General features: G+C 36.4%; 2 protein-coding genes across 9 annotated transcripts in view; both read right to left on the reverse strand.

Annotated features, from left to right (window-relative positions):
* LOC144448242 (uncharacterized) overlaps positions 1 to 12,449 on the reverse strand; it is a 71,076-nt gene extending 58,627 nt beyond the window's left edge. For all 8 annotated transcript variants that reach the window (XM_078138412.1, XM_078138408.1, XM_078138411.1 and 5 more), the window contains exons 1-3: positions 12,366 to 12,449; positions 12,200 to 12,276; positions 11,962 to 12,019 (exon numbers count right to left, since the gene is read on the reverse strand). In XM_078138412.1, coding sequence (XP_077994538.1) covers positions 11,962 to 12,019; positions 12,200 to 12,276; positions 12,366 to 12,448 — 218 coding nt within the window. In that variant the 5' untranslated portion in view covers position 12,449. The remainder of the gene's footprint in view (positions 1 to 11,961; positions 12,020 to 12,199; positions 12,277 to 12,365) is intronic.
* A 5,008-nt stretch (positions 12,450 to 17,457) lies between these two features.
* LOC144448084 (medium-chain acyl-CoA ligase ACSF2, mitochondrial-like) lies at positions 17,458 to 19,128 on the reverse strand. The gene has a single exon (XM_078138236.1). It carries the CDS (start codon positions 19,126 to 19,128, stop codon positions 17,458 to 17,460), a length of 1,671 nt encoding a protein of 556 aa, XP_077994362.1.
* Between the last annotated feature and the right edge of the window lie 748 nt (positions 19,129 to 19,876).

Here is a 19,876-nt window from a genome sequence, read left to right on the forward strand (position 1 = left end):
AATAAATTCTTGTCTCCCACTCATACAAATTCAATGCATGAATCATATGTTTCATGTACATGCACCTGTATATAACAATCATCAGCTGTATGAAATTTAAAAGCCGGGGATTTAATTCCAGGTTCTTATATATTAGTGACATTATCTACATATATCAGTGGAATCATAAGGATTACATAGGATTATTCTAATGTTCCAGACAAATATTTTCAATAGCTCTGCCCCAGACAACTGTTTTTTTTTCCAAATAATATTCCTAATGAGAACTTGCCTGTAAATGAGGTGACAGCCACACCTACATGTAGTCAAGAAACCATGGTGTGTTCAATTATTTCTAGCCTGTCTACAACCCTACACCTCCAATTTAGTAAGAAACCAAGTTGGCATCCAGACTACATGTAGGTTGAGCTCTACCATGTTAACATAATAATACCATTACCACATTCAATTGTCATGACAGGAAATCATAATTTAATTTTAGGTTTGAATAAACAGTCACTGGTAAAATGCCAGACATGTGATATAGGGGAAAGGAAGAGCTAAAAATCACCCCAAAACTGGATTTCAGACTATGAACAGACTAACTAATTCCACACCACACAAAGTACAATATATTTCAACCTGTAAGTGTAAGAATGACATCATCACATACCAAACCCACCTGTTTCTTTTATCATGTGTCTACTATGTCTATTTACCCAACTACTCAATGGTATAGTAATTGTTTTATCAGCCTCATTTGTGTATACACTGATCATGTCAAATCCTTTGTTCAAAAGATAAACTGGTCACATCACAGTTATAATGAAGTTAGTGGTCCACTTTAAAAACAGTTATATGCATACACATGAATACATTGTGATTTGGCAATGAAATTTTAGATAAACTGGTCACATTACAATTACAATGAACTTATTTTAATATTTATAAACCCAGTTAAATGTATACATACACATGAATACTGTTATATTGTGATTTGGCAATGAAATTTTAGATAAACTGGTCACATTACAATTACAATGAACTTATTTATAAACCCAGTTAAATGTATGCATACACATGAATACTCTTACATTGTGATTTGGCAATGAAATTTTAGATAAACTGGTCATGCCACAGTTATAATGAACTTAATGATCCACTTTATATGTATGAATACACATGACTACATTGTGATTTGGCAATGAAATTTTAGATAAACTGGTCACACTGCAGTTATAACGAACTTCGTGGTCCACTTTATAATATATGCATGTATATAATGTATCCAAACATATGAATACACTGTGATTTGGCAATGAAATATTAGATAAATTGGTCATACAATGGTTATAATAAACTTAGTGATCCACTTAATATACATATGTATGCATACACATGAATACATTGTGATTTGGCAATGAAATTTTTGATAAATAATCACACCACATTATAATGAACTTAGCAGTCCAGTTTAACTTATCCATACACATGAACACATTTTGTGATTTGGCAATAAAATTTTCGATAATTGGTATCAGTACTATCACTAATCCAAGCCGTTTACATCGTGATCTGTGATTTTGCTTTGCTCTGATCTGCTTTCACTGAATCATTATCAACGGCAATCAATTAACATGGTTAGAAAATTATACGCTCAAACTGAATGGCTTGAAAAAAAGGCACTCAAACTGATTGGTCACAATGGGGAGTGATAAGCCTAATTGTCTGTATTCAAATGAAGTCATTATCTAAATGAAGGCTTGTTGAGATAAGCAGAACAACATAATTTACATATAGCAAATATTATGTAAATATCTACACACAGGCATGATGATAACTGCCATTGGGGTGTGTGGCTAAATTAATGGTTTACACTTGCTAGCATTACAAGTGGTTAGTGAAACAGTGAAGCAAATTCATGGTTCGCGATGTACACAGGCTAAAAATTTAAATGACTGGTGTCACTAATCTGATTTTCTACAGATTTCTAGACTGAATTTTTTCTACTAAACTTGTATAAATACATTTGTAGTTTTAGAACTCATCTCAGTAAACCATTGTCACCAGTCTGACATTTTAGTAAATATAACAACATGAGGTCACCCGATAAAAAAGCGCATCAAAGTTCATCTCTCAGGTCATAGGTGTGAAAAACAATTGTCTAGCAGAGCTACAATGTAAATATAAACATAGTTTATACAAATATATATATTAACATTTTCACAGACATTTTTATTTTTGGAAGTTACATGTAGAATTCCCTGTTTGCCTTCCACAACTGAAAACAATATTGCCCACCCATGTACGTATACTGCAACACGTACAATGATTCCTGAAAAGGTTTTGTTGAAAGGCACAACTCAATTGGTATTACCAACTGAAATAGAGGCCAGCCATACAATTCCCCTTTGTGTGCAAAATCTGAAATTATGGAGCGCTTTCATAAAGCTCCAGGTTTCTTAAGAATGTGTTTGAATTGGTTCCTACTATTGTAAGAAACGGTCAGTCGATGTTTGTTTACATGCATGAATTCCAAAGCTGCCAAGCTAAACGCACTACACATAAGTATATTTATATCCCTAGAGTGTCTTCTGAGAGGTGGTTCAGATAAAGGCCACTTAAAATAATGTGGTTCACACCTCCTTCTAAGTTCTTTGTCATTTAGTGGCCAATTGACATACCACATAATAAATGTATGTGTGGATAATACCACTGTTCTTTTTTTAAACTGTACCTCTACTGAACTCATGCATGCTCCGTTATTTTATTTGTCAAATCAGTGGCGTAGGCTTGCAAGAATAGAGAATTCATAACAACTAATTAATACATGAAGCATGCCTTTCAAACCCAGGAGTGGTTCTGGTACATGTGCATGTAAATATTGTGCAATACCTATAACTATATGCACACCTGGATGGCTTGGATTGGAAATGATGTTAAGTCCGGTCAGGATATATATATATAATACATATATTTCTGTATTTAGTATACTTGTATTGATTGCTGTTATTTAAAGGAAAAGTGTAGTCAGACTTATTTCTACCTTCAGTACACTTGTTTGATTATTGCTATCAACTGATATATGATTTGGGTCATAAAATATTACTTTGGTAACATTAATATACAACTTTGCCATCAGCTGCATTGAATTTCAGGCTTGTGTCCTCCCATTTTCTGGATTTTCTGCTAAACTTTACTGTCCGAAAAGATCAACCATTCCCATCATTAAGATAATTACACTTATAGAACAATGTTATTTTTTACAGACTTTAATTCCCACACTGTGATCACAGCACTTTACATGTTATTTTTATCTTTGCATGGCTGAGAAAGAACAGTTTTGATTATTGATATAACTTTATATTCATTAACATTCTTACATGTAAAAACATGCCTCTACATCAATATAGAACAACTAAACATACAACTTAAAGCATGTTATTTACTACTATGGAAATCATCCTATCAGGTTATAGGCAAACTAAGATAGACACACACTAAAACTATTGTTGATATACTACTATGGAAATCAGGCTATAGGCAAACTAAGATAGACACAAACTAAAACTAGTGTAGTTGATGAACTACTATGGAAATCATGCTATAGGCAAATGAAGATAGACACACACTAAAACTATTGTTGATATACTACTATGGAAATCAAGCTGTAAGCAAACTAAGATAGATACAAACTAAAACTATTATTGATATACTACTATTGAACAATAGATATTGATGTAATTTTAGTCACAGTATGTGAATTCTCTGATAGCAAGCTTTCCTCAAGTGACCATATATATACCTCATTCAGTGTTTATGATTACAGGGTACAAGTAATTACATCTACATAACCAAAGCATTGCTATCATCCATTTGTGTAGTCTACAGTACCACAAGCAACTATAATAGATAGCATTACATGTAGTTTGTATCTAAGTTAGCTTGCTTTCCGTAGCATAAACTACTGCAGTCAACGCATCAAAATTTCAGACAGTGTTGACATCATAAAAACAGTGGGTATATGAAAACTATCAGGTGACCAAACATGTCACTAGAGTAAGTCACTAGAAACATACCATAACTAATCTCTCCATACACTATTTTGACAAATGGTTGTACAAACCACTAATGTGTTTATGCAGGAAGGCTTGCATAAATCCTACCCTAAGCTAAGTGTAGGTACACAAATGAAATATTATCAGAGATGTTCATATGATAATCACTACAGCAGTTAATGAGTCAATACCATACCTATATATTAGTATTACAGTGTACCATGCAACTACAGATGTTGTAGATACTTCTAAACTGTAAACATACACAAACTCTAAACTTTCCATAACAACTCACTCTGAGTATGGTTCAAAGATACTAATTGCAGTTCACTGAGTCAACAACATACACACCATACAGTTAGAGATGTTGGAATCACTTTGAGCACAAACTCTAAACTCTCCATAACAACTCACAATCAGAGTATGCCCCCCACACATCAAATCAATTATATATTGACCCCTGTTTAATTATTATGTCAAACTGAACCTGAATTAAGATACAAATTCCAATTGTTAAGTTTACGTTTATTTAATATAACATGGTTTAAGAATGGGTTCACACAAAACTGCAAGTACATGTACATGTAAGGTGTTAGTGCCAGCTCAATACATGTACATTAGTCTGGATGCTAATGTGGTCTGTGGAGGTGTAAATCATAACAATACCATATAGGGACTCACCAACTAGACTACATGATCATGACATACATTTGCATAGTCCAGTGACAGCACTGATACACAGCAATACTGCATGCTAGCCTAGTCCGACAACAAATCTTGTGACATCCTATAAAATTGTAGATCAGTGTTGTGGGGGTCCAACCTACATTAATTTTCATAATAATGCATCCCTTTGTGATGCAAATTTATACCAACATAGTTAACCTAGAGGAATTGAACTAACACTGAACAGTATCTATGCCTGATTAGATTATTATCAGTGATACATGTATGACAAGTATTACAGCAATTTAAGATATAATCAGATTATTTAGGTATGACAGTATCAAGTCATCCTTGAATCATTGTATAAATACATTATAATCAGTCAACCTTGACATAGTCTAGATAAGTTCATTCATTAATGACATTGTGGTTATTTTTGTTATTCATGCCATTCCAGTTATCAGTGACAATATTCATGGTGATGTGACGACATGGAAAAAATATGACTGATTAATGCGACCTCGCTGATGGGTGTCAAATAAGTAATGTTATGGTGATGTTAACAAGAATGTCAAATTGGCCAACATGTGGGTGTATACTTCTCTGTCCTAATTGCCAATTTTGAGCACTCCCCAATATTAAACAATGATGCACAACACATCACTGCAAATAGCACTGTGATGTCACAACAACTATTCTGAACAGTACATGCATGTATATATCAGTCCTGAGGGCTTTGACCTTTTCAGCCTCACTTTAGTTTGGATTACATTAATGGATGTTCTGTTCTGCATATTTTTAAACCACATACTATACCTCCACATAGTTTAGTAATATTTGTAAACAATGTTATAACAAGTCTATCTTCCAACCTCTATCATCCTTCCCTCTTTCACACCATCCTTTGATTGAAATCTGTTTCCGTCTCTCGATATATCTACCCCTCTCTCCTTTCTCTCTCTACCCCTCCAATCCATATGCCTGCTCCCTCTTTCAAATGATCTTCCTCCACTCCTCCCTCCCCATCAGCGCCCATTATGCTGTACTCCTCCCTGAGACTTTTTCCAAAGATTTCTCATTTACATTTTATACATGTAATACAGATATTGCGACCAGGAAGCAAGAGAGAGCCCATTCTCTGAAGTACAGACATTCCAAAGGTTATACGTCTTGGAATGCACATGTTGAATTCCTTCACATACATGCTATCAGTTGAACTAAAGTCCATACATCCTACTCACACAGGACACACCCTTGGCTTAGTATTCATCAAGTTACTTAACAACACAAATACTACTATTTCAGGAACACTTGCGTCATGAATGTTTCACCTAATATGCCTTTTCAAGTTGAGGAATCCATTCATTCTTATTGTGGGTTAATAAACAGTACAACTACTGTGACTACAGAGTCTGACTGGCAATGAACATTCCACAGTGGCAAAAATACCGACTCTAATTTCAAACTCTTCTTAATCTTGTTTCTACCAACACGGTATTCTAATAATGTGATTACTTACATTGTACATTGTATCATCCTGGGTGTCAACAAAATCACTGTTTTTGCTTTTAAAGGTTAGGTAACCCCAGTAACAGAAGGGGCAAATGTGGTAAAACAGATATAGTCTCCAATACATTGACTTTTTGTACATAAATTGGGTGGGGAACCCTGGTAAAATGACTGGAAAACTAGATTTTACCTACATGACGTACTTGCCATTCTTAACAAAAACACTGAAAATGTAATATCATAACAGTAATTTCATTGTATTTTATTTCTGTTTAATGTAAAGTTGCCAAGAAGCTTGTAATATTAATGTGTATATCAGGTGTTTTGTTACTAAAAAATGTAAGTCTAGTTCCTTTACGGCATTGTTACCATTTTTACACCTCCACTCAGTTACATGTAGAGACCATGTTGGCATCCAGACTACTGTTTTGTACTTTAAATCAGAGAATGTGAAAATTACCTGACCAAAAATGTTCGTGAGGAATTATCTAAAAGCAATCGTTTACTAAATTAAACTTCAGATGTGTTATAAAGTTACACAAAAAGTAACAATTTTGTTCAAATAATTGTAGTGAGGGAAATATTCAAAAATGGAAGAATCATACCTGGAGTTACAGGAACGATTACAATGTTACCATTGAACGACCTTTCCCCTTCAACCACAGAAAGTTCAAAACAAGCACTATCATTTAAATTCTAATTTACCTCTATGAAGTATTCTCCTTCGTTAGTCATCTGGAAAATTTATGCAGTGATTAACCGGTGCATGACATTTTTGCATGTACATGTACATGATGTATGTTACACTATAACCTGATGTGAAACTGAATATCCTGTGTTTTATTGCTGGTGGCTACCACAGCTGTTTATGTTATTGAACGGTCCATTAGTTTGGAATTTGTTACCTCATGGCCAGGTAGACAGACTGTTTTGATAGGGTACAATAATGAGACAAATGTCTCTGAAACACAGAGAAGTAAATGACAACACCGTTTGCAGTTTTATTTCCTATCTGTTTTATGAGTTTAACAGAAATACAGATTCAGTCAGTAGACAAGGTAATTACAGCATTCCTGTTGAGCTTTGTGAACAAGTCTCTACTTTGCCAATCAACAAAGGCCTCATCAAAATAACACATCAGAGAATGAAGTCAGCTTAACAACATTTCGAACCCCCCCCCCCCCCTATCTTTATTACCAAGGCACTAAAACCTTTAGCAAAAACAAGTTGCTAATTTTTATTTAGAACATAAATGTTTATACTCTCCTCTTTGTTGTTGTACACCACTAGTTTCTCATCAAATCTCAGTAAACGGTTTGACCTTGGATGACCCCAGAGGTACATTGTACCCTACAATCAGCCCATATGCTGATTTTCCTATCTTCTGTATGACCATTGATCACCACATAATAAGGTTGTGACTATGTCCTTAAATAACTCACACCTTGATGCCAAAACGAGGACAAGAGGTAATATTGAAAAGGGTTACTCAAGTGTGTAAGATGAAGTGACATGTACAGCTCCCTGTCCGTCTGTTTGTCTGTCTGTCTACTTTGTGTTGACATGGAAGGACAAGCTACTTCACATCACTACCAACCATTCATTGGTATTTCACATGCTTTTTTGATACAGGTCAACTAAAGTACATGTAAGGAGATTGTACACTACATCATTCTAGATCATAGTGGGGAAAGGGAGGGAAAGGATGCTAATTTAAGTTATATGGTATAAAAATATTAACAAATGTATCCTTAGAGTGCCAGATATTTCATGTTGTTCAACCCTTTCAGGTGAGCTAATAGCATGGCATGAATGTCGTATCCTACACACTAGTGTACCCCACACCCTTCTGGTTCTATAGACTATACATGTAGTTCCAAAACCTTACTGCCATTTCTCTTGACAAAAATGTTTCTACAGACACTGAGGTACAGTGTACATTGTATCATTTTTGAAGCAGTTGCTGAATCTAAGTTAGGATTAATTCATGTTGTCCTGTTTTACAATTGAATAGATCAGGTCAAACTATACTGGGAAGAGAACCCTAAACTTACATGTAAAATCAAATTTCTGGTTTCCCTGTGTTTTTTATTTAAATATAAAGTATCTATCGTTTCAAATGCTAGGACTACTTAACTGTCTATTAAATTGTACACTTACATCCAAGAGTCACCTATATCTATCCATGGCTTCTCCTTCAGTCTCCCTAACTTACTAATAGATTTGCCCAATAATGTTTACACCTTCAACATACAGCTGCTTAAATTCACCCTCAGTGTTTAACTCAAGTCAAGGTGTACATGAAGGCCATACAATCACTAACATCATTTCTCTAACATCTGTTTTTCCACCAAGATATTTCAGATAAGAAAACACACATACTTTTTCATTCAACAGTCTAAAACGATGCAACTGAAAATGAAAGTTAACACTTTTTGTTAATTAAACTTTTACTTTGACACTTGATCCATTTGTAATCAATCAAAATTCTACCATCACATATTGAACTAATTTACACTGAAACTAAAATCAATAGGCCATTGCAGACTGCAAACAGGAAATTGAGAATACAGCGCCCTCACTCAAATTGGGGGTATCATTACCTCAGTACTGTTTCTTTAAGAGCTTTGTTCCTTGTACATGTATTCTGTAGAATTATAAATCAGGGATGTTTTTTGCATTGTTCAGACATCGAGGAAAGCAGCAGTGCTCTATGATTAACTGAGTAACCTATACCATGTATACCCCCAAGGTACACACAGACAGGAAGTAGAGCGACACCATGGCAAATTTTGGAAAGGTCTAATATATATAATTATGTCATGTAGGTCATGTTACTGTGTTTAATTCAAGAACCCATTGTAGGAAACTGTACTTTCATCGCCTGTGTCTTAGAACTAAAAGCATTGAGAACAGTATAGTGTTTAAACAACAAAGACATGTGTCAATATTATTTCAATAATGAAGGGGTTTAGGCATTCACTTGGGTGTTTGAGTAGTGAGGAGTTAGATATTCATTTACTACATGTACTGTAGGTTGTTTGGGTAGGAAAAAGTTTGTAGAACTGATAAAATAGTGGTATTTTTACACTAGACAATTAGCTCACATTCTTTGGTCCTGAAATCAGGTGATGTATGTATACACAGTACTTTCACTACTCAAAATACTATGTAATGGCCTTCAAGTTCTACTTGCCCTGGACAAGTGTTTTTTGAAATTGGTTTTCCATATGGGCAGATAGGACTATTTGATTAAAAGCCCCTCCTTGCTTATTCAAAACATATTCCAATACAGAAAAAATTATTAAACCACAATTATAGAAACATGTATACCAAGCTTCCATTTTGAAAACGTTTGGTTGAAACGAATGAAACATGTTGGCCACTTCAACCTCGTACTTACCATGTACCAACTATGACAGGTATTTTCTGATTTTAGACAAGGACTTTTTATTTTCTACTTGTCCAGTGGGCAAGATTATTTTTTTCATTATTTTGACCCCTCACTTTCTATGTTAAGACACTGACTGAGTTTACAATTGTAGGTTTATGTTCTTGCACTCTCTCTCTGTTGACAATCTGTGTCCTCGCAACATCCCAGAGATTTGTCTCCGTGTTGGGTAGAGAGCTTCTTGAGATGGTAACATCAAGACAAGTCTCTGGGCTATCCTCGCTTGATGTGTTGTTGTTTTTTTATCAACCATCCAGTGATCAAATATGGATTTTTCAAAACATCATATATGTCTAATCATAATTTTACATATTAAAACAATACTGTCCTTGATAACTGTTGTTTACCAGGTGCATTTTGAGTCATAATTTATCTCAGGAAGGTCAGCATTGATTCTTGAGGCACAGTTATGACTGACCAACAATGGGAACAGTATAACCACTTGATTTTCACAGGACACATGGAATGTTATTTGTTCATTCGTTAACATCAACAATATTTCACAAATTAATGTTATTAAAACATAGCAACAGTAACAGGGAATTTATACATATTTGCAGTTTAGTTCAAAATTGCTGGTACTAGCAAGATTACAAAAACAGGCAAGTATACTACAGGCAACAATATATTTTTCTCTCATCTGTTTCTGACAACCAAATTAAACATGACATTTTCATTTGACACCAGCACTTCTAAAATGTCAAGAAGAATTCTCTCTTGCAACTTTTTTTTTTCTTAAGGCCCAGTTGTTATTAACTCTGGTGAATAGATCACAGTATTTTTGTTATGGGTGATATAAGTACATAAAATCTACCTGAGTTCCCCTGTCATTTTACCAGAGTTCCCCACTAAAATTTTGGTAAAATGTATTGGAAAATATATGCCAGTTTCACCATATTCCCCCTTTCTGTTACCAAGGTTACCTAAGCTTAGCAGAAACACTGGATTAAAGCTATCTAAGTTGAACTGGAAGTTTACCAAGTCCCCACTAAATTTATAGTAATAGTATAAGGTATACAATTCTATGCAACTTTTACCAGATTTCTCCCTCTGCTACCAGAGTTCACAAACCACACCAAAAACACTGCAACTCAGTGATATACCCAAAGCAATTAATGAAATCACCAGATAACAATTAAATGAGTTTGTGGTTAATGCACATAACAATAGAGTATTCAGTTATGTTAATTAATCCCTATTGTTTTCATAAATCCCATTGTTGGCTCAATGGATAATTTTGTCTATGGTGGAACCCATGCTAATTAATTGCCTAGTGTAAACTAAAGTAACCACATCCTTCACTCATATCAGCTCTCATCATGTTCCATTTGACCAGTTAGAAACAGCTACAATAAAAGTGTCAAATCTCTCCACCATGACTGGTATAAATACCTGTAGATCACATATCAACACCTGACTCACAAAGCTAACAACACAGTCAACCCACAACACAGAAGGGTCACTGCCCTTCTGACAGGTACAGCAAACAAGTCGCAAGGACTTAGAACATCATACACTGTTGTCAACAACATTAAATTGACTAATTAAAATGCCATTTTAGGTTTATTGTGACGGGCTGAAGAAAATAACAATAACAGTATGGCTGTTGAATTTTACGACCTAAGGATATCCGTTCCTATTTGCTTGCAGCAATTAATTACTACAGTATTGATTATGTCTGTCTACTGAACTAAAAATAGTTTCACGATGAGTCAAACTACTTTCATATTTATTGTTGTAACAAGTGCACCCATGAATGGATTCACAAGAAATTTCACGATACGATTGGTGATCTTCAAATGTCTTATCATGTCGACAATAATTACGATTCACGCACTTTTGACTATTGCGTAACCAACTGGATTACTCCATAATAGTATACAATGGAATTGACACTCATCCGTGAAATAAGCTTGTCTTGTCCTGGATGTCAAATAATAACTTTAACTTATCGGCCGTTAATTTAACGATTTGGGAGAGCTTTTCAAATAAACTGCTCATGATTTAGTAAAGCGCTCATACACACGTTACTTTTATCCAACACAGGCGGTGTGAATGTGTCTCTGAGCTCTGTGTGTGTTCATTGTACCTCGTAGCAATGTATGTGTCTGTGTCCAGCAGACGTAATAACATTTTGACGGTCCAGGCAAGCAACTGGCATAATAGCACTCTGCGTTCATATTATCATCGTATTTAGATCAAACCAAACGGTCAACACCATATGTCGACCCTACAACTTCCCGTGTTTTTTGACCTTCAAGAGTTAATTGATAATACATCGAGATTACATTCACTTACTTTACGAAATATGGCGCACCTTCAGGAGTGACCGCTTCCTCCCAGCCGACGGGGATGTCTGTCAAAACGAGAAAAAACACTTGTTCGGTTTACAAGAAACTACCGAATACTGACGATAAAGTTGATGTCCGATGTCCAACGAATTATTTGCATACATTATTCCTAATATAGAATGGTAAAGTGAGAAGTAATAACACATGGCTAAAAGCTTACACATGCTGGGAAAGAAAATACTTACCGCGACGGGGTCTGTTTCCCGTAGAAATAGGTTCGCCCAGCACAGGGTGCAGCCATGTCGTCGTGCACGTTTCGTCACTGTTTGGGAAGAGAAAAAAAGTTTGTCAGGGTAAAGTTTCATAATTATGGAATCAGATGAAAGTCGATATTCAGGTAGTTGAGCTTACTTGATGAAAAATATACGTCCATCCTCCAAAACGCCGTAAGTCCATGGTGGAGGAAGGGGGTCGTGAATTAGTCTCTCCGCCATGTTTGTAAACTACAACCTGTACACATCGGTCACAACGTTAATATCTGTCAAGTGCAGTTGGGTTAGTAAACACCCTCCAATCAATAAGTCAATTTGTCACCACGCTAACAACTTTATACACGAAGGATGCCTCTGAATGCCACTGAAATATTACGGAGGTTTTATTTAATGTTATTTCTTAAGATATTTTAACATGTTGTTTCATTATTAACACCTGTTATAAACATTTTAATATTTTGAATACGGGAGACGAATTGGAAGATAGAAGAGCCGAATGGACCTACAGGTACGTTCAGGGCACACTTAGGTGACTGATTTTTGATTGGTTGACAGTGATCACGTGGCACACCTTTTGTTTACAACATATTGTTTTGTAAATGTATCTAGTAAATGGTACGTGTACCTGATGCATATACAAATGTATTACTCATTTGGTATAAAATTTCCTATAAGGAAAAAAATGATCGTTTTGAGCATGTGAAGCGCGCATTTAAGGATTAGCACAAAAATATGCAAGCGACCAATAAAAGACTCGAAAACTGAAGGGAAAAAAATGCACGCCTACTGTGACAGAGACGGTGTGGCAAATTATAGGTGTATTTCAATGGGCTGTTGACAGTCTGCAAAACCATAGACGGTGGAGGCAAAACCAATGACCACGCTTTTATTTGGCTAGTCTCGGTGGTTACTATATCCAGACCGGGCACCTCCTTGCCCATACTGACTGCCACCTCCCCTCGCCTCTCACTCGTTTATGAAATGAGCCATCAGTGGTGAGGGTGGATGGCAGAGACTGAGAAAATCGGGGTCGCAGTCACACATATGTGTTAGGTAGGGTGTGTTTGTCATTATGTCAGCCTTGCGGAACGGTTTTCCTCGTATATCTTTATTTTGAATTTTTCGCTTTAGGGAACGGAAGAAAGTTTATACAAATATCAACAAAACACAAAATGAACAGCTGTCGTCTTCGTCAACAAAGTTGGACGGTTCCAATGACAACGAGACACTATTCGACAAAGTCATATACCCCTCCATGGGTATGTCTATGACAAAATGTATTACAATCAAACTAAGGGAGCAGTCGTTATTTACGACCGGGGGGACGTCGGAGAAATCTGAGGGATTCACTAAAAAATGCAAAGCTACAAGGAGAGGTTACTCAATCACATGATGAGGCACGCGATAACCTGCTTTAATATCTATCTATCTATCTATCTATCTATCTATCTATCTATCTATCTATCTATTATGTGTGTGTGGGGGGGGGGTGGTCTCAACAAACTTGATTGAAAGGTTTTCCAGAACTTCTGGCTAGCTTTTATCGTAGATTATTCAAGTCCCATCTCCTCATTAACAATAATCTAGTATGTGTGGCAGAAGAATGAATTAGCCGACGTATTTATTTTTTGGATTAATACTCTTTACAAGTCGACTATCTTCATTTACCTGAAAGAAACAAGAATCTTCTTCACTAGAGTCTTGGACTATGTACATCTTGTCTTAGTCTCAAATACCCGCAGTTGTTTCCATAATATTCTCCAACCCTACTGGACCGGATCTTTCCAGACTGTAATGTCTCTGTATCTTTGCATTGTCTCTGCACCTGCTAGTGTTATGTACATGATCTCGGATTGCAATATGGGTTGTTGAACCAAGCTGAGGAAGTGACAACGTCTGGAAGGCAGTCGTTCATTGCAGTGAATAAACGGGCCCAAGGTAATCCCCAGAGTAGCCCTGGGTTACCACAGTGCATATACCGAGGGACCTCAATGCAATCCCCAGAGTCACAGTAGCCCAAGGGCTATCAGAGTGCATATACCGAGGGGCTCAACGCAATCCCCAGAGTAGCGCGAGGGACTGTCAGCTAGACTACTTCTCACTCGACTCTCATATTTCCCTTTATAAGTTGTACTGGGGCTTTTTCCTTTTATCTCGAGCATCCCATGTGGCATATCAGGGAAGAGTAATATTTATCGTCATATCTGATATAGATAACTCACATAGGTAGGCTCGTCTAAGGTCGAATAACATACAAAGGATATATGGGTGTGGCAAAGCATTACTATTCTGAAGTACTCTCAAAATTGTAGACCAGGACAGTTAAGGTCAGGTTCAAACAAATATACCATATTTCTGAGGTGTTTGGTTTTTTTCCGGCTAAACATGCCCCATGGTAAGTGGTTTATGCCGTTGAAGCCCCGGGGTTGGGACGCTTTATTTTTACGTCGTCGATTGTACTCGGAATGGTCAGACGCTAGGAAGTTTATTATATTCCCATTTACTTTTCTAGGGAAGTAACTCCTCTCCCCGGACCCCGGAAATAAGCTCTTAGGATTCATGAATATTCAGTGTTCCTCTAATTAATATGCATGTCTGCAAAGAGCTATGATGTAATGGTGTTCCACTGAAAGGACAATAGAGGTGAAGAGAGTTTCAATTTGGTGTTTCTTGGCAACCAAGTGAAATTATGTTCAATATGATTACCAAAGTACAAGACAAAAAAGGACTCTGTTATATTTTAACAATGCTAGCTATCGTCACTGGTTACTTGTTATAACATTAACCATCACATATATGCATGGCATACAGTCCGGACCTGTGTGATGGTTTATAAATAGAACGACCGTCACTCGAGTGTACTCGAGGCACTAATAAAAATAATTAGATATACATATACATACATTGTATAATCACTTTTTGGCACACATTGAGAATATTGACCCCATTTTCAATGTTACAACGATATCGTACGTACTGTTAGCATCCACTAACAACTCTATCAACTTATCTCGTATTCATATATCGTTATACATAGTAACATTATATCACTATCCATAGAGCGAATGATCGCCGTTGAGGGCGCCCCTTTCATTACTTACTGGGCCAGTCTGCAGACTGCAGTTTATATAGTTCTTATCATGTTCAATATCAGCTTTCCGTTTGTCTTTGTTGTCTTTGCTTTTTGGCAGTTGTATTTCCATTCAGTAAACACAAATCTTTAGAAAATAAACAACAAAATTGAACTGATTTTCGCGATTGTGTTCAGGCATTGTTAGTACAGTTGATTGCATAGTAAGAATTTCCTGAACACTTTTTATATGGATTATACATTACGTCATCGGATGGTCTATGAGTTTAATGTATCTTAATAACATTTCATTTCAAAAGCAAGTTGACGAAAAGTGGAAAAAAAATATGAACAAACAAATATTGTGTTACCATAAAAGTACTAATGAAAAATACATTTCATAGTTAAGTTTTAAAAAAATGATTGTGTGTTTCTGATAACATAGCCGTAGAAAATAGGGTAAGTAGGTCGGGATTTTATTTTATTCTATTTCATTTCATTTTATGTTTACCTTTATAATTTTGTTGTTGTTGTTGTTGTTGTTGTTGTGTGTTGTTGTTGTTGTTGTTGTTGTTGTTGTTGTTGTTGTTGTTGATGATGATGATGATGATGATGATGATGATGATGATGATGATGATGATGATGATGATGATGATGATGATGATGATGATGCTTCGACCCAAAAATAAATACGACATGTCGACCAGAGTACCCCTTCTGTGATAGTTTGATGAAATATGTACAGACGTACATGAAGGTCAAGAACACAAAGAATAATAAAGTCCTAACAAAGAAATTTTGTGGTTCTGATTACTCCCAATCCTAGAATAGGTGAGGTAGGTAGACCTTTTAATTGTATTATATATATTTTTCTTGCATATGTGAGTGTTTAATTAACAGGTAGTTATATTTTCCGTTGTTTTCCATATGATTTCTGTGTTATTGGTTTCTTCTCATCAGATATACAGCCATTACAGATTGGAAGAACCGTTTTATTTTGTCTTTTTAAGTTGATGTTAGTTTCTGCATCCACTATTTCTTGTGAGACTTCACAATTTTCACGATATGCTTTTTTTTTTCTCGAGTACGTAAAAAAAGAATTAGGATTGGCTTGAAAAACTAGGTGGGGTTATAGGAAACACACATTAAAAAAATTTTTTTTTCCTAGAAATGAGATCTAATCATGAATACATACCCATTGTCTAAAGTCTTAAGAAATTGTATATCCTGTTCATGACGTTTACTCGCTGCGGATGGAATGGTGTCATGTAGTAAGTCCAAACTCAACGAGTTTTTCTTTACCTTGCATATGTCGGCTTCATCACTCAGTCTTCATCACATGTTATTGTATACGGCACAATGGCGTAGATCGCCGGAGCATGTTTTATACTACCAGCATTTCAAAACGTTGATGTAAATGTAACATAAGAGGTGGTTGAGTGTACCGTCAAATGGGTCGCCCTCTAATGTTAACGTTAATTCTCCGTCACTTTTCAATCAGTGTTACTTTTTGATCTCCGCACCTAGTTGGCAGATCATGTAACTATACTAGAGTCACTATCATATCTCCACTTGTACACGAGATCACAATTAACTCAGGCTAATACAGTGTTCATGGTTAACTTGGAACCATTTTAGTAGCAGCAACGGAGCAGATTAAAGCTCCTAATCTAGGCCTAGCTGTTTCCTTCAGCTCGCTTCCTTCTAAAGTGAATCCACACTTTATTCCAATTTTAAATTCTTATAAACATAAATTATACAATACTCAAATGATTGGACGATAAAATCATCAGCACCATAAATGAATAAACTGATGAATGTTGATGCCTTCATTCAATGCAAGATCACGCCATTGTTCTTCCAGCTGCCTGTACACTCAGACCACTAAACTTCGTTAGTGGTCTGAGCTGTACTTGATTAGTCATTTAATGTTGTCATCTTTTCGCGAAATGCAAACATTTGTTCTAAGTATTAATTCGTAACAGCTGAGGGTTCACTCTATAACCTCATGTCACGTCAAACTTTGCAAACATTAGACAGTTGTATTCTGTCATCGGTAACATAAATCATCATATCTTATACATATACACACGTTTATGTCTTCACGCATGGACATGTTAATACCACCTCTGTAAACGCACATGTTTCCAACATCGTAAATTTACTTATTAAGTCCCAGTCTTTCTCTGGCTTTCTTTGCAAGCTCTGTACGCATTATCTTCCCAGTCAGACTGGAAGGATATGAGTCAAAGAAGAGCACATACTTTGGAACAAGGAACTCCTCTAGAATAGGACGCACGAATTCCAAGATCTCATCCTCTGTTGCTTCTTGGTTTTTTTCGAGACAAATGCATGCACAGATTTCCTCCACCAGTCGTTCATCTGGTACCGATACAACCTGTGGTAGCTTTACTTTAGGATGTTGCATTAGAACTCGCTCTATCTCTAAGGGATATATGTTCCTCCCTCCTTTGATGATGATATCTTTTTTACGACCCATCACATGTAGACATCCATCTTCTTCCATCAGAGATAGGTCACCAGTGTGAAACCAACCGCTTCCGTCGATATCTTTAGTTTTCTCTTCGTCACCTTCGTATCGAAGGAGAATGTAATTAGACCGTATACACAGTTCACCTGTTGTGAAGAGAGGCACTATGTTACCACCGTCGTCAATAATTTTGATTTCCTGGTGATTCACTGGAAGGCCAACTCTGTCATACTTCTCATTCTTGTTATGAAAGGTTTGAAAGCCAGCTTCTGTTGACCCAATCACGTTGAGTAGATTAGGTGTGACTCGCCCTCTGACCTTGTCAAGTACCTCTTTTGGGACGACATTGCCCGCAGTTAGAATAAGCTCAATGGAACTAAAGTCGTGACTCTGTAATCTTGGATCATTGATGAAATCAAAAAGAGAATGGAACATCAGAAATGCGAAGGTGGCCCGCTCTTGCTGAATCAATTCTGCTACCCTCAGTGAATCACATTTAGGTTCTGGTATAATAGCTGTGAACCCCCAAATAACTGCCATGACAGTTCCCGCATCAGCTGCAGCATGTGCAAATGGAATAGTAGAGATGTAACGTGCAACATCTTTGTTGACCATGTCTGCAATGTGTCTTCCACATGTATGCATATTTTCTACTAGACATCTGTGTGACTTCACAACTGTTTTCGGCATTCCTGTACTCCCGGAAGTGAAAAGCATTGTAATCTCATCATCTTGTTGGACCGAATTCCTGATTTTCATCACTTGCTGAAAATCTCTTTCTTCTCCTAACTCACAAATGTCTATGAAGCGAGAAATACCAGCTTTCTCCTCTGCTCCAAGATGAATTATTCTACGAAGAGTTGGGATATTATCAGCTTCAATGCATCGTGTTCCAGCTTTAGATATTTTCGGTACTAATTCTCCCAACACCTTTTCCTGGTCACCAGTACCCATGACCAACGTAGACACCTTTGTTTTGTTGATAAGATATTCCATATACTCTGCATTGTAGCCCGCTAGAAAGCTGACATACATCATCTTGGTGTAAGCTGTGGCATATTGGGTAAGGATCCATTCATATCGATTTTCGAACCAAATACCAACTCGATCTCCTGGTTTCAGACCCAAGTGTAGAAGGCCAGCCGCCAACTTGATGACGTCTTGACGGAGCTGTCTGTATGTGATGCGTTTACTTCCCGGCTTAGAGGCAAACACGAACGCTTCTTTATCTGGGGAGTTCTCTGCTGATCGATCCAATGCATCACATAATGTTATCCCTGTGAAAGGAATGGACGATGCACTATGGAGATAGCTTGTTTTGGGTTTGAAACACCTTGCCATGTTCTGAAGATTTTACCTGTAACAGAGAGTAATAAAAGTATCTAGTAAATTAGCGTGTTAGTGAAAATGCTCACTTAGGCGTTTTTAGCAAGTCAAGTACATATCCATCCATCCATCCATCCATCCATCCACACACACACACACACACACACACACACACACACACACACACACACACACACACACACACATACATACATACATACATACATACATACATACATACATACATACATACATACATACATACATACATACATACATACATACAAAACAAAACTTTTCATTTTTGAAATTGAGTTTCCTTATAACAAGATGGATGTAGCTTATTTCAAAAGGAAGAGGTAATAATGAATGTAACTTATTCCCAAAGTAGCTAGTAAAATTTAAAATTGGGTGATATAAGTTGAATCGAAGTTTGAGGGAGCCAGGTGGGGTGAGTACAGGAAGGGCTTCCTCCTCCCGTCCGTGGAGAGTTTTGAAATTCAAGGACTAAAAGAATGCTATCTGGTCACGGTGCTATTTTAACATGTCAATTTGAAACAAAATAAAAGGGAGCAGTGTGAGGGTAGGTACAGGAGGGGAGGGGTCCCCTTGAACCCTTAGAAATGTTTTAACTTCAAGGACTAAAACTAAAAGAGTGCCATCTGGTACTATTTTAACATGTCAAGGTGATAACGATACCCTCTTCTGATCACAATTGAAATTTTTATTATTCAGAATATTATAAACACTAGAAAAATTCTCA

Source organism: Glandiceps talaboti, chromosome 17 (assembly GCF_964340395.1).
Source record: "Glandiceps talaboti chromosome 17, keGlaTala1.1, whole genome shotgun sequence".
Classification (NCBI taxonomy): domain Eukaryota; kingdom Metazoa; phylum Hemichordata; class Enteropneusta; family Spengelidae; genus Glandiceps; species Glandiceps talaboti.

Bases quoted from the DNA above. Each gene is read 5' to 3' on its own strand.
- LOC144448084 (XM_078138236.1), bottom strand. From the start codon at position 19,128: ATGGCAAGGTGTTTCAAACCCAAAACAAGCTATCTCCATAGTGCATCG.